The sequence below is a fragment of the Capra hircus genome, chromosome 19 (genome assembly GCF_001704415.2).
Source record: "Capra hircus breed San Clemente chromosome 19, ASM170441v1, whole genome shotgun sequence".
Classification (NCBI taxonomy): domain Eukaryota; kingdom Metazoa; phylum Chordata; class Mammalia; order Artiodactyla; family Bovidae; genus Capra; species Capra hircus.
Window position 1 is genome coordinate 28,808,445 of NC_030826.1, and position 27,017 is coordinate 28,835,461.

General features: G+C 51.2%; 1 protein-coding gene across 6 annotated transcripts in view; it reads right to left on the minus strand.

Moving 5' to 3' along the window:
• GAS7 (growth arrest specific 7) overlaps positions 1 to 27,017 on the minus strand; it is a 203,839-nt gene that overhangs the window by 35,760 nt on the left and 141,062 nt on the right. For 5 of the 6 annotated variants that reach the window (XM_018064648.1, XM_018064651.1, XM_018064653.1 and 2 more), the window contains 3 exons: positions 23,632 to 23,712; positions 13,130 to 13,215; positions 4,993 to 5,046 (listed from right to left, as the gene is read on the minus strand). In XM_018064648.1, the coding sequence (XP_017920137.1) occupies positions 4,993 to 5,046; positions 13,130 to 13,215; positions 23,632 to 23,712 (221 nt within the window). The remainder of the gene's footprint in view (positions 1 to 4,992; positions 5,047 to 13,129; positions 13,216 to 23,631; positions 23,713 to 27,017) is intronic. The other variant, XM_018064649.1, reaches the window with a different exon arrangement.

Below are 27,017 nucleotides of genomic sequence, written 5' to 3' on the forward strand. Positions count from 1 at the left end.
AGGGTCTAGAAGGCGGGGGGTGGGGGGGGGGTGTCCCACAAGTAGCGGCCCTGTAACCATCACTGAAGGAAAGCTAATGGTGCTGGGGGAAAGGGCTTGTGGCTTCTGCCGCTCTGAGGGCACCAGCCCTCAGAGGGACCGGCCAGCGGCCCCACAGTGCCCATCTCCACTCAGTCAGCCCTGATTTTGGCATTTCTTTGGCCCAGGAATCTCACAGGAACTTTCCCGAATCCTCGCAGAGCCCTGCACCCCCTGGTGGGCATCTCCAGAACTGCACCTCACTGACCCCACAGTGGGAGGAACTTGTAAAACTCGTGGAATTCCTGGGAGAATTCCTGCCAAGAGCTTTGGTGGATCTTCACTTCATCCTCCTGGCAACCCCACGAGCTGGGTCACAGTGGCCTCATTTGATTAACTGAGGGTCACAGAAGTTATCTGCATCCATGAGGCTGTACCAGGAACACTTGCTCGTCCGCAGTTCATGCAAACCTTTGTTGAACAGCTACCTGGTGCTGAGCACTAGGGTAGATCTTTCTAGGACTTTGGACACGTGCATTTGTATTTCTCCTGACTGCTTGTGTAGCATCTCTCTTTCTTTGCCAGAGAGTCTGAACCAGCAGAGGAGGAAACTTCCCTGCTCCCCGCTGTGTCCCAGCACTACCACAGGATGGGAGCTGTCAGTGTTTGTCAGTACAATGAATAAAGGCTAGAGACAGAAGGAGTGGTCTCTGCCCTAGACAGTTTTACAGGCTGATGAAGAAGGCAAACAAAGAAAGAATGAGTAATTGCAAACATCATCTGTAATGGTGGAGCCAGGGTCAGAAGCCAGCCAGGTTAACCTGGCCCTTAACCTGTGTCACACGACCTTCTAACACGCTTAGATGTAACTATGCCATGTCCCCATCCAAGGCAGGGGTGCAAGCAGGGAGGGGTGCTGGATGGGGGAGCAGGAGAAGATGGCTTCTACCCTGTACTGTCTGGGGAAAGTTCCAGGGGTCCCTCCCACTCTTGCTCCCAAGATCATCACCCTCGACCAGCAGCGTCTTCGCTCGGGGACTGACTCCAGCCCCAGTAACCATAGTAACATCTGCTCTGCTCCTAGTGGGCCCACTGAGCAGCTGGGGTTCCACCAGAACCATAAGAGCAGCCCCCAGAATCTCTGGGGGGGGGGGCGTCTTAAGGGGCCTACAGTCACCACAAAGGCATCCAACCACGGTGGGAGAGCTGCTGAATACAAGTGCAACCCAGCCAAGGGGCCTCATGCGGGGAGGCCCAGCATGGAGGCCTCCTTGGAGGCAGAGGCCGCCTTTAGCACAGTAAAGATGGCGGTTTTACATCTAAATGGGCCCTGACCTTCTGTCCCACTCTTTGCACGCCATGGACTGCAGCAGGCACGCCAGGCTTCCCTGTCCTCCACCATCTCCCGGCCTTTGCTCAAACTCAAGCCTATTGAGTCGGTGACGCCATCCAACCATCTCATCCTCTGTTACCCTCTCCTCCTGCCCTCAATCTTTCCCAGCATCAGGGTCTTTTCCCATGAGTCAGCTCTTCCCATCAGGTGGCCAAAGGATTGGAGCTTCAGCTTCATCAGTCCTTCCAGTGAATATTCAGGGTTGATTTCCTTTAGGGTGGATTGCTCTGAACTCCTTGCTCTACAGAATTTCCTCCTAGAGAGAGGCTAATGGGGAGGGTATGGAAGAGGCAAAAGCCAGAGCGGGGACCTACGGAAGCAGAATAGAAATGCCCCGTGGTGCACACACATCCAAGCTCCCCGCAAGGCCCCAGGGGGCCACACCAGGGACCCGAGGACCAGGGGAGCCCAGACTCCTCTTTCTAGGGCAGGAGTGTGGCTGGCCGGCTTGGCTGTCATCCTTGTCTCCTTCCATGTCTCGAATCCTCTCGATTTTGATGCATGTTGGTGCTGAGGGCTGTGAACTGCCATCACCGCCCGTCACTTCCAATCAAGCCCACTCACTGCCAGCCCTACCCGGGGCTCCATTGCTGTCAAGCAGCGCATGTGTCTGCCTCTTCAAAACTTCTTCCAGACCCAGTGGGGCGGGGTGTGTGGGGGGAGGGGGCAAGCCAGAGAATCAGAATGAACCTGGGTCCTTGCATCTCAGCCACACTGGTAGCCAGACTCGGACGCCTGGTTGTATCCATCATTGCCACACAGGCCTGCAAATCTCTGCTCCTTGGGTCAGACCGTGTGAGAGGACCCTCACTCCAATCCCACACGCCAGGAGGAGGGAAGCTTGGGCCTCAGCTCCACGCTCCCCCCTCAGCCCCAACCCTGCAACATCGCCTCCCAGGGAAACCATGAGCTCTGCAGGATCAGGGCTCAGAGGAAGGAGCTGTGGGTGGAGAGAGAGTACTCCCTGGGAGGGAGAGAGCCGAGGCACAGAGGTCTTCAGCCCCACCGGCCAGCCAGCGAGGACACCCACCTCCAGTCTGGAGATGAGCAGGGCCCCTTGGGCTGGCAGCCGGCAGACCCAGGTTCAAAGCCAGGGGGCTCTATTCTTCACTCTCACTGTGCCCCTCCTCAGTCACCCCAGCAAAAAGTCCCTAAGGCTTGAGTGTTTATTTCAAACCCCTGGGGGATGCTGGTTACAACCCGAACTTTATAGCCTCACCCTGGAGGGACCAACCTAGGAACCCACATTTTAAACAAGTGCCCCTGAGGCTCTGGATGAGAGGCAGTGATGCAGGGCAGTGGGAAGGAGGAGGGAAGGCGGTGAGGCAGGGATGGAGGAGGTGAGTTGCCAGGAGACCCAGGGCCACACCCAGCCCACACAGACAAAGCTCTGACAGAAAGGCCCTAAGCTCTGGCGGAAAGGCAGACCAAGGCAGGTGACCCAGGCCCCACCCCGTGAGAGGCATACCATCACCCAAGGAAGGCATAACCCTCTGCTTCCTGCTTTTCACTTCTCTATGCACTCTTCTTCTACAATGCCAGCATATTCCCTCTCTTGCACTTTCTTCTCCCGATTTCAGGAAACTTTAGGAGCTCCTACTTTGCCCTAGCACCCTAGGGGCTTTTTTGCAAAGATGCGCCTATGGGAGGTCTGCCCAGGGGGTTGGGTGGGGGTCTCCCACGCCCTGCCCATCAGCTCCAGTAACAAGGAAACTGTCCCTGGCCCCACACTGAGTCGCCTGGTCCCCCACCTCAGGGGGCAACTTCTAGGGGGACACTGCCGGTGGTAAGAGTTCAGGTCTCAGGTATATGCTTTAATATACAGTATTTGTTTATATTGGATATTAACGCATGTATGCGGAATCTAAAAAAAATGGTATAGGTGGTCTTATTTGTAAAGTAGAAATAGAGACACAGACACAGAGAACAAACGTATGGATAGCAAGGGGGAACGGGAAGAGTGGAAGGAACTGGGAGGTGCCGATTGACATATATACACTACTGATACTACGGACAGAATCGATGACGGGTAAGAGCCTCCCGTAGAGCTCAGGGAACTCAGGACGCTCATGCCCTGTGCTGACCTAAATGGGAAGGAAATCCAAAAAAGAGGGGATGTATGTATAGATATAGCTGATTCACTTCACTGTTCAGGAAGAAACTTAACATGACACTGTAAAGCAACTCTACTCAAATAAAAATTAATGCGAAACAAAAAAGGGGGCACGGGTCTCAAGCCCTGATGCTTCCTAGCTGTGACCTTGGCTGAGGTCCTGCTCTGTGCCTCAGTCTCCTCATCTGTAAATAGGGTGATGAGGAAACTAGTGTGAAATGAGCACCTACTGTGTGCCAGGCTGTTCTAAGGGCTTTCCAGGTATGAACTGACTCCGTCCTTACACCATCCCTAGCGCACACACGCCCACCATCTCCCCATTGTGCAGAAAGGGACACAGAGAGGCCAGGAAAGCTTCCCCAGGTAGCTGCCCAGCTCATAAGTGCTGTGACTGACACCCTGGGTTCAGAGTCTAGGTTCCCCATCCCCACACCCACCTTGGTCCAATCACCCGGCCCTCCCTCAGTGACTGGAGACTGGAATGGGTGCTCAGAAGCCTACTGGTGCATAATAAATGCGCACGCAGCCGCAGCAGTTACGACTGTTACTGTCACTGCTTGCCCACAGCTTCTTCCTCCAAAGTGGGTGTGCAGCCCGCACGAGCCGGGGCTGGGGTCTCCCTGTCACCTCCATCTCCGAGGTGGCAGGCAGCATGGCAAGGACTGTGTGATGGGGCCTGAGCGACCCATCCCCTGGTCCCAGCTCTGCGGCACCTGGTCAAAACCGCATACCCGGGACCACACTTCTCCCGTCTCCAAGTTCTGGTCTGTCTGAGCAGATGGACAAGTTGTCTCTACGTGAAGGGATGTTGACATTCAGTGCCAGCTTTCCCCGAGCACAAGGCTGATGTGGCGTGGGGGCAGTGGGGAGGGAAACGGGGGGAGGTCCTCTTCAGCCTCCACGGGGTCGGGGGGCCGGTGAGTCTTGGCGGGCTTTCGGAAGAGCCCTGGGAGACTGTGTGGCTGCTCTAGGCAGAGGCTGCCTGCTTCCCCATCAGGAACTCTATTCTTAGGGTGCTTTCTCTTGCTCTTAACTTTGACATCTTCCAGAAGTTACCCCGCACAAAAGCCACCCTGCCATAGCTGTAATTTACACGTCACGTCGCTTGCTCAGAGCACAATCCACCCCCTCCCACCCACTCCCGCACACCACCTTCCCTCGCCTGCCCTGCGAAAAATGGTTTCTGTATTACTCTGAGCATCATTCCTTACACTTGTTTTGCCCGGAGAGAAAAAGTGAAATAAGAAATCAACAGAAGAAGGGCCGGGGCAAGGCAGGGGGCGGGGGGGGGCGCGGGGGGTTGCGGCAGGGGCTGGTGGGAAAGTTCAGCTACCTCCAAGCTTTAGAACTTCGCAGATTCTAGGCTGGGTATCGCTTCCAGTGGGAGGTCCACATTGCCACGGCAACAGCCCAGCTGTGGACCAGAGTCCCAGCCTGCCACCCCACCTGCCGCGCGAGAGCCACTTACTGTGATGGTGTTTTCCTTGCTCTGCTTTTTGCTTGGTGACGAGGATCCCAGGTTCTGGGGAGAGAGGCGAGAGACATCGTCAGAGCTGTTCTCCATATTGGACATCCTTTTTCCTTCGGGTTCCCTGAAGGTGGAGGGATGGGTTAAAAGCCCCGTGCAGGCGAAGTTCGAGGATGCTCCATCAGCTGTCGTTAACCCCTAAGTCACCATGTTCTGGGAGAGGGCAGGCAGGAGCCTTCCATGCCCTGGCTTGAAGGCGAATTGGAGGAAACCTCCCAACAGGAGCTCTGAGAAAACTGCTCCAAAGCAGGTCTGCCTCCTCATCTCCCCATCGGTGGCTGGGAGCATTAACCCTTCAGCTGCCCTCTGCTGGTAAGCAGTTCTAAGAGCTGTCTCCACCTGCAGAATCCATCCAGGAGTAGAGAGTTAAGGCGGACTGTGGGCCACCATCTCCTGGCACGGGATTCAGAACAAGACATCTTATTCCGAATTCCCCACTTTGTCCAACATATCATACCCTGGATCCATGTACTGTGGACTGGGGTGCTCAGCCACACCTCTGTGACTTGTCACCCTCCCTACCCCAAGAGCAGGGAGGCTGTGATTTCAGCTTCCATTCCAACTTTGGGGTTGCCTTTTGGGGTCTTCCCTTTGCCGGCAAGAAGACACTCATCCCAAGGACCATTGGGCCCACCGGACCTCAGCAGCTTGCCTCTAGACCCTGGATGGCCCTGGAATGGAAAATTCAGGATTGCCAGCAGAAAACACCACACTGATCCTAAGAGTCTATGGCCCTGATGGGGAAGGTCAAGTCTGGGTCTTTGCTGTCCCATTAGCTGTCACATTAGGGACTCAGTAGGGTCCCTGAGCAAGACATGGGATGTGTACCCCTGTCCTGAGCCACACGTCGAGCTGGGAAGCAGGCTGGCCCCTAAGGCACTGCGGCAGCATTGCATGTGTGTCCTGGGACTCACAGCCTTATTCTGTCTCTAGGCCTTTACAGGGAAAGGCCCAGAAAAAGCATGGGGGGGCTTCTCTAGCAAGCCCCAGGGAACCAACAGCTCCCATCCCCAGGCCAGCACAGCCCTGGATCACCCAGCAAGATGAGTGTCTTGTGGGGGTGGGGGCAAGCCAGCCCCTGCCTTAGGAACCCAACTACTCCTCAGGCAAAATAAGGAGCTTAAGGGAGTTCCTGCCCACAGTCCCCTCATTCCCAGACTGTTCCCGGCTAGATCCACCCTCTGTCCCTCACTCCCACCCAGACCTACCATGTCCGGTAACTGAAGTCCACTGCTGAAAACTGACATCCCTGGACTGTCCAGCTCAAAGGGACCTTTATACATCATCGTTCCATAGACGAGAAGATGAACTCACTGGCCCTGACATCCTGTAGAGTTAACTCAACTCTGAGACTCAGTTTTACCTGTTGCCAATGGTCCTTGAACTCTGGAGGCATCAGATTAGCTGAAGACATGCCCCCTGAGTCCTCCTGACCCCAGGAAGTTACTGGCATCACCATCACTGTACAGATGAGGACACCGAGGTCTACAGACACCAGCGTGTCCCAGGACACAAGACAGGTAAACAGAGCAAAGTGACACCCAAGCCCGAACGACTCTTTCCTGCCTCCCCATCTCTCCACTTAGAAATCTGGGACAATCTCTTATTTTTCCAGGTGTCTCTGCAGGGGCCAAAGAAACATCGCTGTCATCCACACACACTGACTTGGGGACTGTTGTGTCCGAGGCTGTCTGGGATGATGCTGGACACAGAGGTCACCTGCCTCCCCAGAATCTCAGCCAGGACACGAGGGCAAATAATAGCACTGTCGGCAGGGGTGGGCATGTTCTAAGCATGGGCGCCGGACTCTGCCCTCCTAGCTGAGCAGTTTCGGCTAGTGCTGCACACGGCGGTCACAGGGTCCTTCGGGTGGTCTCATGTCTTTGCTGCTGGTGACCTGTGCCTGATATTTGAATGTCATATACACAGACATCACATACATGCATATGAACACACATACTCACACACAGACGCATACACTCTGCAGCACTCCACTGGAAGGGCCCTGGTGGAGAGACATCTCAGCCACGCTGAGAACACCTGCTACAATGAGGTTTCTTTCATCCAGGTACTAACCGGGCCCAGCCCTGCTTAGCTCCCGTGATCAGATGCATTCTGGGTGGCTTAGCCATAGACAGAAGCGGTTTTTAATACGATGCCCCACTAAAAGGAACCCAGGCTCCTTGGGGAATCGAATTAGTTCCAAATGCCAGGTGGACCTGGAACTCCTGTGCCAGGGGGTAAAAAAAGTGTTTGACAAACGGTGTGACGTAACAAAAGGACACAGACATCAGCTCAAAGGAGCTTCCACACCCAAATTTGGGACCACTGGAGCGTTAATATGAATAGTAACCTCAAAGAATTACTCCAAAAGGTGGACAGAGGAGGGGCAGCTGTTTTTTTTATAAACAGAAGGTCTATAAAATGTTTTCAAGGATTCAAACATCACCACTGGCAAACCTCAGTGTCAAAGACTCAGGCCACAGTCATCATGGATGCTTGAAAAGGCTGAGAAAAAGGCTGTTAGGAGACAGAGTGTGCACATGGCCTGACACTACCACCCCACTGATCTTACATACGCGTGTATGTGTGTATGCATGTATTTGCTGCTGCCATTTAGTTGCCAAGTTGTGTCCGACTCTTTGTGACCCCATGGACTGTAGCCCTCCAGGCTCCTCTGTCCATGGGATTCTCCAGGCAAGAATACTGGAGTGGGTTGCCATTTCCTCCTCCAGGGGATCTTTCTGACCCAGGGATCGAACCCAAGTCTCCTACTGAAGTTAAATGATTGGTCTATTGCTCCTTTTTTATAATATTCATTCTACTCTTATAAATGCTTACAAATGTCCATAACAAAAGTTTGTTGTTGTTTTTTTAAAATTTCTCTTTCCTATGATTCTAGAAGGTTTTTCTTCTCTTTTTTTTTAAAGCTCTGCCCAGCCTGGTTTCCTGGCCTCACCTGGGCTGCTTGGCTGGCACTGTGAGGACCCACCGAGGGTGGTGACAGAGGAAGCAGTGCCTGGGAGACCATGGTTGGTCGTTCCTAGCTGACTCCACAGGCCCCTGGCTCTGTGATGTCTTCTGAGCCTGGTCTCCTTCCTTGCATGTGAAGAGTCTGGCTCTCACACTCTCAGCAGGCAGAACCCAGTGTGAAACCTCTCAGTGGCTCCAGCACTATTGAGACAAAACCCAAGCTCCTCAAAACAGACTCGAGGACTTCTCTGGCCTCCTCTTCTGCCTTCCCCACACTTGCTAATTCGGTAAACCATAGTCCTGCTTGGCCTCTACGGCTTTTTCAAAATCATTGCCTCTAAGCATCCACATATGCTGTTCCCTCCACCTGGAACGCTGTTGCCCTACCATCATTCTCGACCAAGCTAAACCTCTGCTGATTTTCCAGTCTCAGCTTTTATTAAAGAACCCATCTCCAGACATTTCCACCACCACTTGGTCAGGTCTTTAGAGCACACACTCCCCTCCAGCCCCATCACTGTCAATATGAAATCAATATTTGTCTCTCTCCAGCCCCTGCTACTAACCTCTATCAAGTGAAAGTGTTAGTCACTCAGTCATGTCTGACTCTTTGTGACCCCATGGATGGTAGCCTGCCCAGCTCCTCTGTCTGTGGGATTCTCCAGGCAAGAATACGGGAGTGGGTAACCATTCCTTTCTCCAGGGGATCTTCCTAACCCAGGGATTGAACGCGGGTCTTCTGCATTGCAGGCAGATTCTTTACCATCTGAGACACCAGAGAAGCCCTAACCTTGACAAGACAAGGGCTTTATCTGTCCATGACTCAGTGCCTGGCAAAGAAATACATGTTCAACAGAACATGAGCTGTTTACCAAGTAGGGAAGGAGGAGCCCCATTGAGTAAATGAGCTCTCAGAATCTCACCTCTTCCTTCATCACACACTGTCTCCTCCAACGAGTCCCTTAAGTTTCCAAGCTCTTGGTCCCACTCCCTTTCCTCTCTTCTGCATCTAAAGATAACCTTCCTGGGGAACAGTTCATGGAAAGCTAAAACAGTTGGGAAGTGAGTCACAAAAGAGTCTAGGCTCTGGTGGGCATATTCCTTGCCTTCCCTGTACCTGCATAGGGATCAGAGGGGGCTAAATCACTGTAGCCCTGGCAGGCAGGCAGGCAGGGGACAGGCTCGGACCTGCTTCTGCCAAGGCCAGCATGACCATTCTCAGTCTCTGATTCCCTAACCTCCCATCAAGTGGGTCCCCTGAATCCATCACCCAGGTAGCTCACCCCAGGGCTGCACACATGCAAACTTCCACTGGGTGGCACCAGATTGCCATCACCTATGCCCAGCCTTTCAGGTCTCCTGGAGCTAGGGATGGGAGGAGAGGGTGGGCACCCTTGGGGGCTGCAGGGCACCCAGCCATTTGGTTCCACCCACGATGGTACAGACACATTTCTGGTTTCCATGAAGATTACACATGCCCCCCCCCCGCCCGACTTCAGCCTGTCCAACATTCTAATTTTCTTGACTAGCTTTCTCAAGGAGGGGGCAGCCAACAGGCAATAGTAAAAGAATGCGAGAGAGGCGTGGCAAGGTACTGCATCCACCCCGACCCAGCATCTCAAGTGGCCATGTGTTCATGTACTCACTCATTCATTCCCTCTTTCAATATTGTGCGCATGCCCTATCTATCAGCTGCTCAGTAGCGTCCAGCTCTTGTGACCCCATTGACTGTAACCCATCAGGCTCCTCTGTCCACGGAATATTCCAGGCAAGAATACCGGAGTGGGTTGCCATGCCCTCTTCCAGGGGATCTTCCCAACCCAGGGATCAAACCCGCGTCCCTAGCCTCTCCTGCACTGGCAGGTGGATTCCGTGCCACTGTGCCACCAGCAGTATTATTAGCCGATGACTGTCATTGATTATAGCTGACAGCTTGGCAAGGGGGAGTAAACACTGAGTGTGCTGAAGTGTGCGTATGCATATTCTAAGGACCATTTATCGGTAGTGCTCTCTAAATATCAACCCTTCTTAACCTATTTCTGTGACTGTTCTCTGGTGCCTTTGTGGACAGCCAGCTCTGCAGGAACACAAACACTTTCGCAGCCTGAAAGGCTAACACAGCGCTGCAGACTGGTGGACACATGTATTTTGTTCTCGCCACGTGCTGCACTATTTATTTTTGTTTCACTGATGATACCTCACCTTCTGAATGTTACCATCCAAAAAGAAAAGGAATACACGGGATTCCACTTGTCTTGAAGCAGTGCTCAGGCCGGGGTATCCAGAGCTGACCTTTCCTGCATCCCTAGCACCTCACCTCTAACTCTTTGTTTCTTAGTTCTCATTGTATCTGCCGTCTATAAAAGTAAAATGTGTTTATTTTAGAAAATTTTTAAAATACTTAAAAGTCTAAAGAAAATAAACATCACCTTCGACCGAGGTTTCTCAACCTCAGCACCCTTCATCTTTGCATCTGGGTAATTCTTTGTTGTGGAGCTGTCTTGCACCTTACTTAGTAATAGCCCTGGTCCCACTGACCAGATACCAGTAAAACTCCCTGTCCAGTTGTGACAACCAAAATATCCAAACATTGCCAGACGTCCCCTGACTGAGACCTGGACAGAAATACCAATGTTTGGGTTTATCTTTTCATCCAGTCACGTGTCTTCATGTATGGATAGATTTCCTTCTCCCAAACAAGACGGACCATAAATGCAGCTCTGGGACTTCCCAGATGGCTCAGCAGGTGAAGAATCCACTTGCAGTGTAGGAGACAGGCAGGAGATGCGGCTTCGATCCCAGGGTCGGGAAGATCCCCTGGAGGAGGAAATGGCAACCCACTCCAGTACTTCTGCCTGGGAAATCCCATCGGTAGAGGAGCCTGGTGGACTACAGTCCACGGGATCACCAAAGAGTCGGACACAACTGAGCGACTGAACATACATACATGCACGCAATTTCGTTCTGCTTTTTTCATCCACTATCACGGTCTCTACATTTTCTTAAATCAGTACATTTTCTCCAGAAGAATGTGTTTTCATAGCTGTACGGTACTGTTGGCCAGACAGACGTTCAGTGCCATTATCCATTTTACCCATCCCCTGTTACTGGACAGTTAGGCTGGGTCAAGGGCTGTATGCTTGAGTGAACAGCTTTACACAGATCAAATTCCCCGCGTGTATTCCAAGAACAGATGCCTGGAGGGAAATTCCTGGGTCAAAGTCTTACAGCAACACAATGTCCAACTGCCTTCTCAGGAGGTTATACAGATCAGGATACATGTTGCTTTAAATGATTAAGCAACAACTTGAGAGTGTTTCAGGATAGGGGAGTCATGTGTCATTAGAGAAGGAAAGAAGAATGATGGGGGAGAGGCGGAGGGGGCTGTTTCCAATATCCTTCCTAAGTGCCTCTCTAGCTGCTGAGAAACCATGGCAGAACTTGGGCTGACGTCTCAAGAAAACACTCCGCAGTTGGGTGGCATATGAGCTTCATTTCGAACAGACCGACCGGCTGTGTTGAGAGGGGGGCTCTGCAGGAAACACACAGGGTCAGGGCTGTGACGTGTGCTGTGAGCAGAGGATGAAGGGGACCCACATGTGCTGCCACGACTAACTGTGCCCGGATGCTCGCCTGTCACGACACGGTCCCCCTGCCTGAAGCAGCAGCATCCCCTGGGGGCTCGTGAGAAACAGAGAACCTCAGGCCCCTCCCCAGACCTCCTGAATCAGAATCTGCACTCAAACAGGAGGCCCAGGGTGATTTGTCCGTCCATCCATCCATCAATACATATGGAGCCTCAGCTCACCCAGATGTCCCAATTCTCCTCCGGAGTTTGAACTGAACGGACCTGAGCCCAAGGCTCAGCCTCCTAAGACAAGAACATAATTAGGTTTCTGAGGTTTCTCGCCCCATATACCCAGGTCGGACGACCAATTTGCATGTCAGGACCACTATGGACCGCCGCTGGAGCTTCCTCTGGCTTCGCCCCGTCCAGGCATAGTTCACCATCTTTTGGGCCCTAACACGTGCTCTCATGCCCCTCTCACCTGCATCGCACTAAGCGTCACACTGGAGCCGCTTTGACCACAAGGGCTTTCCTTCAGGGTCCAGCACACAGAACCCACCACTGTTGACAACAAGCAACTATTGTTATCACGTCACCACCCCCACCATCCTCGGGGCCTGGCATCTTAACTCCTGAAAGGGTTGGTCTGGAGGCTTCTGCTTAAGGACATCTTGCAGATAATTCATAGATGGACCACATAAGACCCGTCCCCAGTTCCTTAGAGCTTAAGGCCACTGGAAGAACCTGGCATCTAGTCCGGTTTGACCACCTGGTAACCGTGTTAACCTGTTCGAGTCGCTTATCTGGTCTGAGACTCTATGACCGCATCTGTAACACAGGAATAGTACCGACACCTCCTTCTTACATTTGTGAAAGTGTTGGCTGAGATGTCAGATGAGAACACAGGCTGGGAATCCTAAAACACACCCCCATGTCCTTCTACCCCACAGCTGCCCCTCTCTGGATGATCAAATGTGATAAAATGTTTGACTCAGTTCCACTCTGGGTGAAGTCTGGGGATGGGAAAGGGTCACGCAGAGAAGGAAAATGGCCTGGACTCACCCATATTCTTAAAGTGTTGGGAAATCTGGACTCCATTAGGAATCCAGACAGCAGGATGGAACCCTCTGCCCCAACACAGAGAGGCTATAATACCATCCCTGTCAACCCATCAAAAGCATCCTCGACTTTCAGAGACTTCCAAGGCAGTCCAGTGGTTAAGACCCCACATGTCCACTGCAGGAGGTTCAGGTTTGATCCCTGGTTGTTGTACTAAGATCCCTCAAGCTGTGTGGCATGGGCCAAAAAAAAAAAAAAAAAAACCCTACTATCTTCAACTTCTAGAGAAAACCAAACCACAATCACACCAGCTCTCTTGCAATCATGGTACATCGGAATGACCCAGATACCAACCTCTTCCTACCTGGGGCAGGACTGGGCTGTAGCTACCTGGACGCCTACAGTGTCCCCATTCTAACAATGCCTCCCTGGACCTACCTAAGGGCTGCCCCTACCTCCCGGAACAGGGCCCCTTACCTGGGAATCACCGGTGGATTTTCGGACACTCATGTGGGCAGTCTCGGGAGGGTGCGCTGGGGTCCCTGACGTGTGGTATCCATTCACTGCGGGGACAGAAACACCACTCAGATGCTGCTGCGCTGGCCACAGACAGGCCCCTCCGACCTTGCAGACCACAGAGGGCAGCTGCGGCTCCTTCTCCCACCTCACTGTCTGCCTCTGAGGGGTCTTGCACAGCTGGGACCACCTCTCTGGATCTCACTCCTATCTGTGGGGCTGGAGATGGGTTGAGAGCATCTCCCAAGCGCCAGCACCCAACTACCAATCTCTTGGGGGACCTTTTTGAACCAAAGAAAAGAAAGATGCTCAGTAGGAAGAGAGGCATCACAGTCCAGCAGTCATCGCCAAAAATACCCTCATCGGCTGTGATCACTGGTGCGGATCAAGGGTCCAATCTCTCTCTAGAGTCAGGTGGGGACACCCCCACCCTCCTGCAAATCACCGCCCCCTCAACAACTCCCCGCCCAAGGACTTCCTCCCTGAGGACCTCCTTCCCCTCACTCACTGGAATGTCAGTTTAATGACAAGAGAACTGGCCTCACAGGTTTCTAGGAAATTTGGCTTTGCTAATTAAGAGTTAGGGGATCATATGACAGCCTTCATGAGTCCTGGTTTTGCTAAAATTAAGACAAAAAAAAATTCAAGGCTCTAAAAATCTCTCCCAATGACACTCACTCATGCTCCCAACATGAGCTGATACTCCTGCTCTTCAAAGGAGGATAGGGAGCCCTGGTCTGCAGTATTTGCCAATTTCTATGGCCTCAAAGCTCCCAGGGGGGCCTATTTGAAGCCCCCAACACTGCTGCCTGGTCCTGACATCACACATACACACTGAGGCCCACGCATCCTCAGTTCCCAGAGGTGGCCCTGCCCTCTCATGGATACAGTTATTGAAGCCTCAGCTTCTGCATCTGCAAAATGGGAACACTTCTACCTAGTCTCCAAACCCACTCTGTTGGGATGAAAATCCACCCCTGCAGAAGTGATCCGTTAAATTATAAAGCACTTCATGAAAAGACAATGGACGAATTCTCTTTTCACGAAGATTCTTAATAGTGGCCTTGAGCCCCAAGCTTGTATGATCTCCGGAAAGTCATCTTCCTCACGCCCCAGGCTTTGGAGGATTTGCTACAACACATACACTGCAGGTCAGCCCGAAGAAAGATGGACACACTGATGTCCACTCGCGGGTCTTGCTGCCAGAACCCAACAGAGAGGGAGGAGGTAAAGGAGGAGGGACTATAGTTATTACCATTTGCCCATTCTTAGGGTAAGGGCCAGGGGCAAGCAATGGAGTGTGACGGGCATGCCATGGAGAGCCCTTTTCATCCTGGGGGTGTGTCCCCCATTCTCCACCAACTGCAGGGAAAAATTCAGGACACCTGCGAGCAGAGGTGCACTCAGCAGATTCCTGGGGTAACTGGGTCTCTCCCAATCCGAAGCTGGCTGGGTACTCTAGAAGAAGGGTGGGCACAGACACACCAGGACAACAAAGCGCTGGCCACACAGCCGGCGCCCAGGGCAGTGGCTTAGGACACAAGAGGAAACAGCAAGTTAGTTCCACCTGGCCAACCACGCTCCTGGTCTACACTCGGGGCCCTCAGGAAGCTGCTGATTCTATCCAAGAGTCCTCTAGGCAAAAGGCAGGGGTGGGGGGTAGGATCCCAAGGGCATCACTGAACTCTGAGGCCTCAGAGGAGAACCTACTCAGGCGGGCACAGGCCGTGACAGCAGCGGCACTCGAGACTGGATAGATAAATACTACTTATGAGGCAGTCATAACATTCAAGAAACTTAACTTCTCAAGGAGCCCGGCACTGAAATGGACAAAACACAAATGCTGGAGAATTTGAAGACAACAGTAGGAACCCTTATACTGCTTTCAGTCTAGGACTGATTTCATGGACAAAAGTCAGGATGTGGAATGTCTCAGTGATTTAATTTAAAAGGCTGATTGAACTAGATGGATTAAACACCATACCCTATAAACAGAGATAATCTCTTTTTACTGAAAAGCCACGGTACATTAAAAATGTTGGGCCTACTTAAGCCATAAATAAAGTATCAATAAATTACAAAAGGCATAAATAACACAAGACATATTCTTTGACTGGAAAGCAATAAAAGTAGATCGAAATAATCAAAGAACAAATAGACAAGGTCCCTATCTCTCCCCCTACCCTGACCCCAGAAGCTTGGACATTTAAGAGAATGCCCTCTTAAAAAATAATCTCAGGTCCAAGAGCAATTTCAAACTATAACTACACAATATTTTGAAAATAATGAAAAAGAACATATCAAAACAAATGGGAAAGGGCCTGAATTATATTTGGAGGAAAATTCATAGCCTTAATTATTGCATTACCAAGGCCAAGAGAATAAAAATAAATGGACTAAACATTCAACTCAAGAATTTAGAAAAAAATTTAAAAGCCAATAAAATTAATCCAAGGAAAACATGAGAAAAGGATATAAATATGGTAAAAGAAATTAATAAGTTAGGAGACAGGATAATATTAGCAACTCTGGCTGGTTGAGGGGTTGAGGGGTAGAGAATGACAAAGATAAAAAAGGCAGATCAGCCTGATTTGAGAGTGAAAGAAGGCACAAATGCTTAGAATTGGGAATCAGACTGCAAACAGAGACTTTTTTTTTAATGCATGAGATTTGATCTATAGTTCTATGCTAATAAATATAAAACTTCCCATAAGATTCAAATGATCAAAATGATTTCAAATACCAGAAACACCAAAATGAGTAAAACATTTGAAAAAGGACCTCCCTGTCAAAAGACATCAGATCCAGATGGTTTTATAGGCAAAGTCATTCAAACCCTTGAAAGAAATATATAGGCCCACACTGCACAGTATAGATATACCTGGTGACTTTCTCAGTTTATTCTACAAGGACAGCATTGCCCTGATCCTAAAATCCACCAAGGACAAGAACAAAAATGGAACCACAGTTCAGTTGACTATGAAAATGAAATATGAAAGCTCTTACCTGAGCAGGCCTGAGTTTAGAAGCAGTCACTACCTTTAATGCTACTGGGTCCTTGTAACCCAAGGTGGTCCCCATCTTCTTGAGGGCAGAGTCTTTCTGATCCCCGCTTTCTCCCACCACAGCACCCTCAAAAGTGCACCCTCAACATGCCACTGTCCTGCCTGCAGCCTCCCCCGGACTGGGGGCCCCCATGCTAATAGCAGCCGGGAACCATCTAATGTGATGGCATTTGCCCCTAATCCATCCCCTTGTTCTCACTTTGGTTCTGGCCTGTCAGCGATTGGCTAATTACCACTCATGTCAAAACAATTACTGGGAAAGAAAACTAATTCTCCATTCAACCATTTCTCCCCATACAGCACCTCTCTGACACTCTGTCTCACTGCATTTTACTCCAACGGTCCTTGCACCTTCATCCTTGGGGATATGAACCATTACAGCTCGCCCGAGATGGTCCTGATGGGCACCCCCATGCCACTGGGCCCCCCGGTACTTAGGGTGAGGTCAAAACTGAACACAGCCAGAGGTGGGTGCTTTAGAGGCCTCCAGCCTCCCAGGGGTAAAAATGAAATAAAATATAGTCAAAGATCACTCATAATCTTAAGGACCAGAATTCAGTCGGGGATACAAGAAAAAAACATATATAAAATACCAAATTCAGCAGTTTTTAAGATAGGAAAAGGGAACAGAAAGCTCTATCCAGTAACTTTAGTAACTTCAAATACAAATAGAAACACACACACACACATTTCATTCCTCTTTATAAGAAGTTAAACAAAGAGAGGGCATAGGAGAGGGCTCTCTACAGTGACAGAAGGGGGCATATAGTTTGTAGAAAGGAGAAGTCATTTGCGGGTGGAAGGGTGGATAAAGAAACGGAAATAAGACCCACAGAGAATTGCCAGCATCGTCCGCGGCCCATAACTCACTCCCTCCCTATAACTCTGACTCCATTCCCCAACTCCAACTTGCCATGTAAGATGGTTTATCATCAAAGCCCCAGTGCCCAGGTCCTGTTCTCTAAAACACCCTAAAGATAAGACTTAACTCTTCCAAACAAGAAAGCCAGCCCTGGACGCCTCCTGTGGGCGTGGCTCATCTCCCTTTTCTCTGGAATAAACAAGTAACTTCTCTCCTCAATGTAAAGACATCTGGGAAGCCCCTGTTTTGGAAACCCTTCTCGCCTAACTCCTATGACATCTGAACCTGGAGGAATGGGGTACCTCCCCAGACAGGGGACGACAGCCAATTCTGCAAGACATTCCTTGCAAGTGACCCGCGGTGAAAGTAAAGGGCAGGATCGGACAGTAGGCCTTTTTAATGTGCTCTGTGAATCTCAATCAAGGCAGCAGCATGGCAGTCCCAAGCTTACAAGGACAAAGAACCAGGATGGGGGGGGGTGCCAGGAAAGCAAAGGTGCTGCCATGGAACCCACTTTGGGAAATGCAAATGGGGCTATGGGAAAGTAGGTTTCAAGTCAGGTTACCAAGGCAAACACCCATGCCAGACTGGTGGGTACCATCCATGCCTCGCTGCCCCACTATGCCCTGTGTGGCCTTAGAAGGATGCTCTTCATCATATTCACCTTTCCAGGTGTGTGCCACATCTGGCCAGGTCTGCCTAGGGAAGAGGGTTTACATTTATAGCCCTCTGGTCTGGAAATCCTTCTGTTCTTGACATTTCTGTCTTGACTACCCAGTCCCCACTGCTCCCTGGTTGTCTAAGATGTAAACTGTATTCCCCCAAAGAGAACTCACAATCTATGTAGTCTACGGCTGTGAAAGGTTGGAAATCTGTCGATTGTCCTGGTTATCTAAGGTTAAACAGGCCTTTGCAAGGGCCCCCAGGAAAGGAACGTGTTTCTCGAGGAACAGGTGGAGGCCCATGCCCTTCCCCTGGGGTCAACAGTGATTCCTAGTTGAGAGCCTCGGAAGCCCTCTGGGTCTGGCAGCTTGTAATTCTGCAGCGGGCCAGAGTCTCTGTTTGCTCCTATGTGGGAGGGAAAGGCTGGCCGGGGCCTCCTGATCTGGAGAAGATGTGTTGGGGGTAAGGCCTGAGGTTCTGAAGCTCCTTTCCTGGGGCGCTCTGCTTACAGGGGGTGGGGTGGGGGTGCACAGCTGTCTGCATGTACTCCAAACTCAAAGGTGGGCTCTCCCTGATCAACAACAGACCTCACTCCCTCCCCTGCAATCTGGCTTTCCTCGGCTGCTGGAGGCAGGCTGCTTGTCCAAGCATGACCCCTCAGCAGAGTCAAGCCCCAGGCAAGGCAAGGCCAGTATCTGAACCCAGGCTTCCCAACACCCCCACTCCCAGGGCAGCTCAATAAGAGATAGATTTCTTCCATCCCGAAGGGAAACACAGTGCAAGTTCAACCCACGTCTGTTGGGCCTAGAAGCTCAGAAAGGAATTCACTCTCCATGCCTGCCTGCTCTGTCATCTGACAGGGCAGCCGCCAGTCACAGGAGGCTATTCAAATTCTAACATGTTAAATTTAAATATAATCCAAATGCAGGGTGGTACCCAGGATAGGTTCCCAGAACAGGAGGACAACACTGAAAAAGTTGGTGAAATCAAATGAAATTCAGACTAGTTAATAATACTGTACTACACTGATTTCTTAGTTTTGATAAATGGACTGAGGTTATATAATGTGACATTAACATTAGGGGAGGGACTTCCCCAGAAGTTCAGTGGTTAAGACTCCGCCTTCCAACACAGGGTGCGTGGGTTCCATCCCTGGTTGGGGATCTAAGATCCCACATGCCATGTGGTGTGGCCAAAAAATAAATAAATACATAAAACATTATTGGAAACTGAGTACAGGCTATGTAAGAACTCTCTGTACTGTCTTCACAAATTTCTTTTGTAAGCCTAAAATTATTCTAAAACTTGAAAAGTACTAAGTTAAATAAAATGAAAACTTCATTCTTCAGGCAGAGCAGAGTCATTTCAAATATTCGGGAGCTGCATGTGGTCAATGGCTACCATACTGGGCAGGGTAGAGACAGAACATTTCCGTTAGTGCAGAAAGTTCTAGAGGACAGAACTGGTCTGTGCTGGCATCCGCTGGACTCAGCAACTCTTACCTGAAATTCCCAGAACTTCATTTTTCACTCGTGTTTTCTTTCCATCTGCCTATTCCTGTTTCTCTCCATATAAATCATTATTGCTGCATGGCATGTTAAACCAGCCCAAAGATGGTTTTTAATACATGCAGTAGTTACTGAACAGAGCCTTCGGTATTCTGTTGGGGTTTCAAGCTGACCTGCATGGACCCCACAGGGAAACCCTGGCATTAAATACTTCTAATAAAGTTACTGAATAAACACAGCTCCCACTGTGATCTGAGAGGAGGCCACACAGGGAAAGTCCTGGGTCCGGTGCTGTCTCAATGCAGCCCCCAACATTCCGAGAGTAGAGTCCAGATTGGGGGAGGTGGGTACTGGGTGTGTTTCGGGTCTCTCTCCCCGGCTATAACCTGGCTGGCTGTGCTCCAGGCATCTGACAAGCCTGCACTAGGAACAAACTGGCCCTGTCCATAGTGGTCCTTCCAACCCTCTTCAGAAGCTCAACTCAAGGGTAAGCCTGAGGGAATCCCCTGGCAATGCCCGTAGTTAGGATTCTGGGCTTTCACTGCAGGGGGGATGGGTTCAATCCCTGGTCGAGGATTTAAGATCCTGCAAGCCAAGTGGTGTGGCCAAAAGAAAACAAGTAAACCTGAGCCCCAAGGTCGCCTCCACCCCGCTGCCTCCTTGAAGGGGCGTTATCTAAGCTTGGCTTGGCTGGGTTCACTTGTGGTTCCCAGCCATATTCTTCCTGGTCTGTTTGTCCATGACCTTCAGGAATGACCATATGGGATACTTGTAGTCAGTAAACGTAGTTATGTTTTCCTTCCACATCATCCTTATGCCCCCACCCACCTTGCAGGTAACCCCCAACCCCATCACTGCTAACCAAGAGCTGCCCAGTGGCTTCAAGTAGGTAGCTTCATAGAAAGACAAGACACCTCCACTGCTTTTCACCCCTATCCCAACCCTCACACTCAGAAGGAAATCCCAACAATACCTTCCTCTGGACCCTGACTCCCCTCCCCCATCACCTACCACCCTTCTTCTTGTCCCCCACCCTCCAGCCACACTGGTCTGCTTTCCATTCTCAAATGTGCCATGATCACTTCCACCCCAGGGCCTTTGCACCAGCTGTCCCCTGGCCCAGAACACTCCACCACCACCCTCCACACATACCGTCTCCTCCTTGTCTTTAAAGCTTGGCCTAAAGTGAGGCTGCCCCTGATGCCCCAGGCATATGCTCTGTCCTGCTGACCATGCAACGAACATCTGATCAAGTTCATGTTTGCCTGTTTATCCAACTTTCCCATTAGAATGTAGCTCCTGGGACCAGGGATCCCACAAGTCTGGCTTGCCTGAGTATGTACCCCCAGTACTGAGAACAACGTAGGCACATTTTCTGAATGGAAAGGCTTTAACTCTATCTCTGCTGCTCTGCAAAAGCAGGAGCAGAACAAAAGGGGCTTCAATCCAGGGCCCTGAGTGGTCTCCAGGCGAGGCGCCCACAGCCCCAGGAACCCAAGGATGGGGATGGTCAGCTTTTGAAGCAACCTCATGTCTTCATCATGTCTATTTCACTCTCCACAATAAAATTCAATCTTCTGAAAGCTGCTTATAAAACTGAAGGAGAGAATGGCTGGGAAAATGCTGGTGTTGCTCCCCTGTAGGGAGAAATACCAACCTAGCTATTGCTTAATTTTTCAAGATTCTATTTAAAAACCAGAAAAGAAGATGTCAGGGTATCACAGATCCTGCCTTAGCCTCACTGGTGGGTTCTCTTCTCTTCCACCCCAGAGGGCGGATGGAGAGTTGACATGTGTGTTCACGCCCCAGGGTAGAGAGGACCACAAATCACAACCATGGAGGGCTGGACAGGACCTCAGCCACGTCTTCCTCCCGTTTATAAGTGGGCAAAGTGAGGCCTGACAAGGAGCAGGGATGTGCCTGAGGCCTCAATCTAAGGAGCAGCAATGTCACAAATCTAAGATGTCACTGGTTGTTAGAGTCACACTTACTTTAAGTACTAGTGAGAAAAAAAAAAAGGGGGATGCTTCCAATTAGACTAGGATACACCATTGATTTTCAAGATATTAAGACTGGAAAATAAAACGTGGGTCTGAGGACTCCTCTGGTGGTCTAGTGGTTAATGCTCCACACTCCCACTGCAGGGGACGCAGGTTTCACCCTTGGTCAGGAGGCTCCCACATGCCACGGTCAAAAGAATTAATTAATTAAATAAAACTGCTATCTTCAAACAAATCTTAAAAACAGAACAAAATCAACCCAAATATGTGGGTCTGAGAATCCAGAGCTGGGGTCCTGTGTGTTTTGTGGCTGCTTCTCATTGGCATAGAGCTGTGGTCCACCGTCTGACCCCTGAGTAGTGCTGAACTGAGGTTCTGAGTCCTTCTAGAACAGAGCTTCCGAGCCAGGCACTGCTGACATGCACGGCTGGGCAGCCCTTTGCGGTGGGGCGGTGCTGGCCTGTGTACCGCCAGAGGCTGAGCAGCATCCCTGGCCTCTCCCCATTAGATGTCTGTAGCACCGCCCCCTACTGGTGACATCCAAGGACGTCCCCTGGAAGGCAAGCAAACTCACCCCCGAGGTGAGAACCACTATGGATGGAGTCAGAGAAGAGAAGCAGAGAAGAAGCTGAGCCAGAGAAGTGTAAGTATGATGTGGACAGACACACACGAGGACAGAAACACCGAGTTAAATGGATGTGTGATCTCCAAAGGTGGAGAGAGGAGGCAGGATTTCCAGCTCTATTTGACTACAAAGCCCCTTCTGGCAGAGACCTGGGATCCCAGAGACATGGGAAGGAGGTGCCCCGGGGGGTTGAGGCAGAGGAGGGAAGTCGGGGGCCACGCTCTCTGTCTGATGCCCTGCCCACCCTGGCAGTTCTCCCTGGATCTGAGCCTCTCCCGCCATTCTGGGCCCCTCAGAGCCTGGGCACCCTGCGCAGCGCTCCTCCCAACCCTCCTTCCAGGGAATGGATCCGTCCATAGCAAAGAGGGGACAGGATGTTTCTGGGGACGGTGCCAGGGGCAGCAGGCTTCGGAGAGTTGACTGCACTGACCTAAAGGGCAAGCTTTCCAAACTGGCTCCAGCAGCCCCGTGGAGCTGGCTGCGCAGGGTTACCACCTGTCAGCTCACATGCCCCAGCCTCTCCTTGCCCGTGTCACATCCCTGTTCTGCTCCGGGGACTGCCCTGTGGTCGGAAAAGACAGCTGGGTTTTCCCTCTAGTGTCTGGGTGGCCTGGAGCCAGCCAGGATAGAGGGCCACACCTCACAGGATTCACACCAGCATTTCTATTGTTAAAAAAAACCCCACAAGAACAGCAACAAAAGGCAAGGCAGCATGCCGGGAAATGCCTGGTGTCATATGACCACTAGGAAGGCTAACTGGCCCCATTTCTGGGGACTCGGTCTGAGAATGTAGCCCCGGCTGCATCCCCAGGAAACCAGGAGGAAAGGCCCCATTTACCTGCCCCACAGGGGGTTTCTTCTTAAATTTTTTAAGTAAAAAAAAAAAACAAAAGTGTGTGTGTGTATACACACATATATACACAAAAATATAAATAAAACCATTTTAATAGCCTAGAAGAACTTTCCATGAAAAGCAGCCCCCCATCCCTTCTCTCAGGCCTCAGTTGATTCTTCAGGTCTATTCTGCCACCACTTCGGTTCTGAATTCTGCTGACGGTAATCTTTATGTGTGCGCGTGCTAAGTCACTCAGTCATGGCTGAGTCTGCAACCCCATGGACTATAGCCCACTAGGCTTCTCTGTCCATAGGATTCTCCAGGCAACAGTACTGGAGTGGGTTGCCATGCCTTTCTCCAGGGGATCTTCCAGACCCAGGGATTGAACCTGTGTCTCTTACGTCCCCTGCATTGGCCGGTGGGTTCTTTACCACGAGCAACACGGGACGCCCAGCCATCTTCAGTAAATAATGCGCTGGCATCACATTTTGATTTCTCAGTGGTGGAGAAGACCTAAAGATACTCCGTTAGGAGTAAACGTCTGCCTCCTTAACTTCGACCCCCTGATGTCTTCTGAAACCACGTGGAGCGAGTCTGCCGCTGCTCAGGTCCCCACGCCGGCAGACAGATAAGAGCCCTGCTGCCTCTCCTCACCCAGCTACCCCCTCCTCTAAGCACCCGAGGGGAGGGAGAGAGACCAGAGCTGCAGCTGGCACTGCCAGAGTGAGACCACCCCACAGGGCAGCAGCCTCCGGGGCCTCCGAGCCCTTGAGAGCCCTCCCGGGTTTGGCCCGTGAGATCCACAGCCAGGTTTCAGATCCAGGCTCCGGAGGCTGGGCCTCTTCCATCAAGATGCGTGTGAGTGTGGTCCATCCCGATGCCCTGAGACAGCGTGCGGACAGTACCTGTTGGAGGCAGAGAGCTCCTGTGAGGGCCAGGGCTGGCTGGAATCCCAGAAGAACTGCTGGGACGCTCCCAGGTGGTCTCTGGTCAAAGAAAGAAGAAAAATGAAAATCGTATTGAGAATTTCCTAGGGCAGAAGCTCTGAGTATCACAGAGCTGCACTGGATCACCTGCCTCTCTTGACTCCAGGAAGCCAGAGTCTGCCTTCTGCTCCCATATAATTGCCTCTCCTGCCCCCCAGGGCAACAAAGCTTCTCTTTATTGGGGACCCTTTTCCATGAAGCTAGGACCATCTGGTTGGGACCCTCTGAAACAGTCCCCAATGCCCCTCCCTTCCCCCCTCACGCATCTTATCCTGGAACCTCAACTGCCAACTGGGCATCACTCCCCAAATGCCCACTGTCATCTGAAGCCCCAAAACCCAGAGCAGGGGTCTGGATAGAGACCCGGATTGTGTGTCCTATGAAGGTGACTCCCTTCCTGCTTCTCCAGTTCCACACCTTGAGTGAATTATAGCTGCTGTGTTTGATCACACACTTCTCTCTCCTCCGATGCCCAGCCAGAAATAAAGCTAATATTGCAGCTATATGATCAGCCCCCAAATGCTACTTCACCCATTTCACAGCTGTGAGCATGCTGCTGCTAAGTCGCTTCAGTCCTGTCCGACTCTGTGCGACTCCAGCATAGACTTCTCATTAAGTTATCCACTGGGGGGAAAAAAAAAAAGCCTTCTCGGGACTTTCCTGGAGGTCCAGTGGTTAAGAATTTGCCTTCCAATGCACGGGACACGGGTTCAATCTCTGGTTGAGGAACTAAGATCACACGCTGCAGTTAACCCTGAGCTCTGCAGCTACCGAGCTGGACTTCTGTGGGTATCTTTCCAAAACAATTAAAAGGGCCGACAGAAAAAAAAAAAATAAAATAAAAAATAAAAAATAAAAAAAAAAATAAAAGGGCCGACAGCACAGTGGTTGTTAGGTGCTTAGTTGTGTCTGACTCTTTGTGACCTCCATGAGCTGTAGCCTGCTGGGCTCCTCTGTCCATGGGATTTCCTAGGCAAGAATACTGGAGTGGGTGGTTGTTTCCTTTTCCAGGGGATCTTCCTGACCCAGGGATTGAACGTGGGTCTCCTGCATTGCAGGCAGATTCTTTACCATCTCAGCCACCAAGTAAAAGCAGTTGAGTCTAACGCCAAATGCCTGGGTCTAAACTAGCTCTGCCTCTCATTACCAGGTTTGATCTTGACCAAGCTCATTGTCCCCTTGATGCCTTAGTTTCCTCCTCTGTAAAATGAGACCAAGAATGGCATCCACCCAAGACAGCTGCTATGTTCATGCCAAATGCCCATTTACAAGTTATTGTTAAAGTTAATGCAATATATGGATATGACATTATTGAATCCAAAATGCTATTACTGAAAATTCAATTGTTTCAAATATTAAAAACAAAAACAAGCACAACCTTCCAATGGCTTCTCTCAGCTGAGATTCGAGAGAACCGGGGTTTTTGCCTCAGTTCTGCCTCTCATCTGCTGGGCAGCCCTGGGCAAGTCACGCTACCTCTTTGGTCCTGATTATTTACCTAAAATGAAAGGGTAGGGCTGATTGGTCTTTTAGGTGCTAAGAATCTTGCCCCCAGACTTTGATCAAAACCTTGAGACCCACTGTTTGGACTTCAGGGTTTTATGGCTCTAGTAGTTGGGTGGTCATATGGCTCTTTCACATCTTAACAGAGAGAAAATGGATGAGCAAGGGAAGCTGCGGGGAGAATGTGACCAGGAACGAGAGAGCAGAGGGGTCTTCCAGGAGGGGCAACCAGAGGGCAGGATCAGTGGCCTTCCTGGAGGAGGATGGACACTTGGGCTGGAGCTGAGAGCACCATGACTTGGAGACTATGTGAACACCACAAGCCTGCTCGGAGGTTGAGGCCAGTGCAAAGTGCTCTAGGCCTGGCCACTTGTGACCTGTGACCTTTGGAAGTCACCTGTGTTTTGTTTTTCTCAACTGTAAAATGGGGATGAAGATGGCACCTAAACAAGGAAGCATCCTAGCATGAAGCAGGATGACAGGGGCACACAGTAGGTGCCTTATCAGAGTTGAGTAAAGCAAACAGATCATGGAGGCTGGATGCGAAAATGCAGGGGAAATTCAGATGTTAAAACAGCCTCCCTACAACAAGAGGTGGGTTCCCCTTGGGACCAGACATAGCCTGCAGCCTCAGTCTTGTTTCCAAAGAGACCTTCCTTTCCGCTGTCAGATCGGCCTGACCACACTGCTGCCTGGACGCCCAGAGCACCCAGCTCAGGCTCTCTCCTCCAACCTGGCCCCCCGCGGCTCTGGGGACCAACCTTCGTGGCTTCACCAGCTCCTCTGGGGTCCCCCCACCCACCTCCAATCAGTTCCCGGAGGCTAGAGGCACCCCTCTCCATCACATTCCTCATTCCATCTCACCTCACCCCTAACATGTCTCCCCACTTTGGGTGTCAGCGCTCACCTGGAGAGTCCCTTGTGGAGCCCTTTCCAACACGGCACAGAGAATAAAGTCCAAACTTTGCATCCACCCCCACCCACTGCCCCACTTCTCAGCCAGCAGGGCTCTAGCACAGGCACCTTGTCTGTCTGTCCAAATGGATCCATGCTGACCTCACTCCAGCCCAGGTAACACACTCACTGGTCTCAGAACGTCTTTGCTGTAGCTGTTCACACACCCCCAATCACCTCCTGCCCCCAACGCTGGGTGTCAGAATCCTGTCCCTTTGTCAAGTCCCAACAACAATGCATCTCCCTCCATGCAACCCTCCCAGGCGTCTGCAAGAGGAGGCCCTGAAATCACAGGAAGATGCTGCCTGCAGTCAGAATCCCACTCTAGATGCTGGATTCCGAAGGAAAGCCCCGTGCCCTGCACTCACTGACCTGGGTCACTCACTGGCCCCAGAGGCTGGAGACCCTTTTCCCTGTAAGGACTGAATCTCTCTGCCCGACCTCTGCCAGGGCTCCATCATGGACAGTGCAGGTGCCTAAAGGTTTCCACCCAGCCCACCTCCTGGTCTTGGCCAGCTCGGGTCAACACAAAACACAAAGCCACTTCGAGCCTGGGGCAGGAACGGGGCCAGCCCGGGTGGACATCTGGAGAGAGTCCCTGGGGCTCTACTGAATGATCTCATCCGCAGCAGGAAAAATTGCCCCAGATGACCACACCACCCACAGGGAGGAAGCCATTCCCAGGTCTTCTCCGCTAAGAGACTCCCTAATCTATTTACAGCACACCAGGCTCCGTGACGGAGCCAAAGCACCAAAGCAAAACTGAAATGGCAGCTTGGGGCTCAAGTTACCCTGGATCGGGGCCCCCTTGCGTCCTCTGGGCTTCCATTCTGAGGCTCTAGGTCATT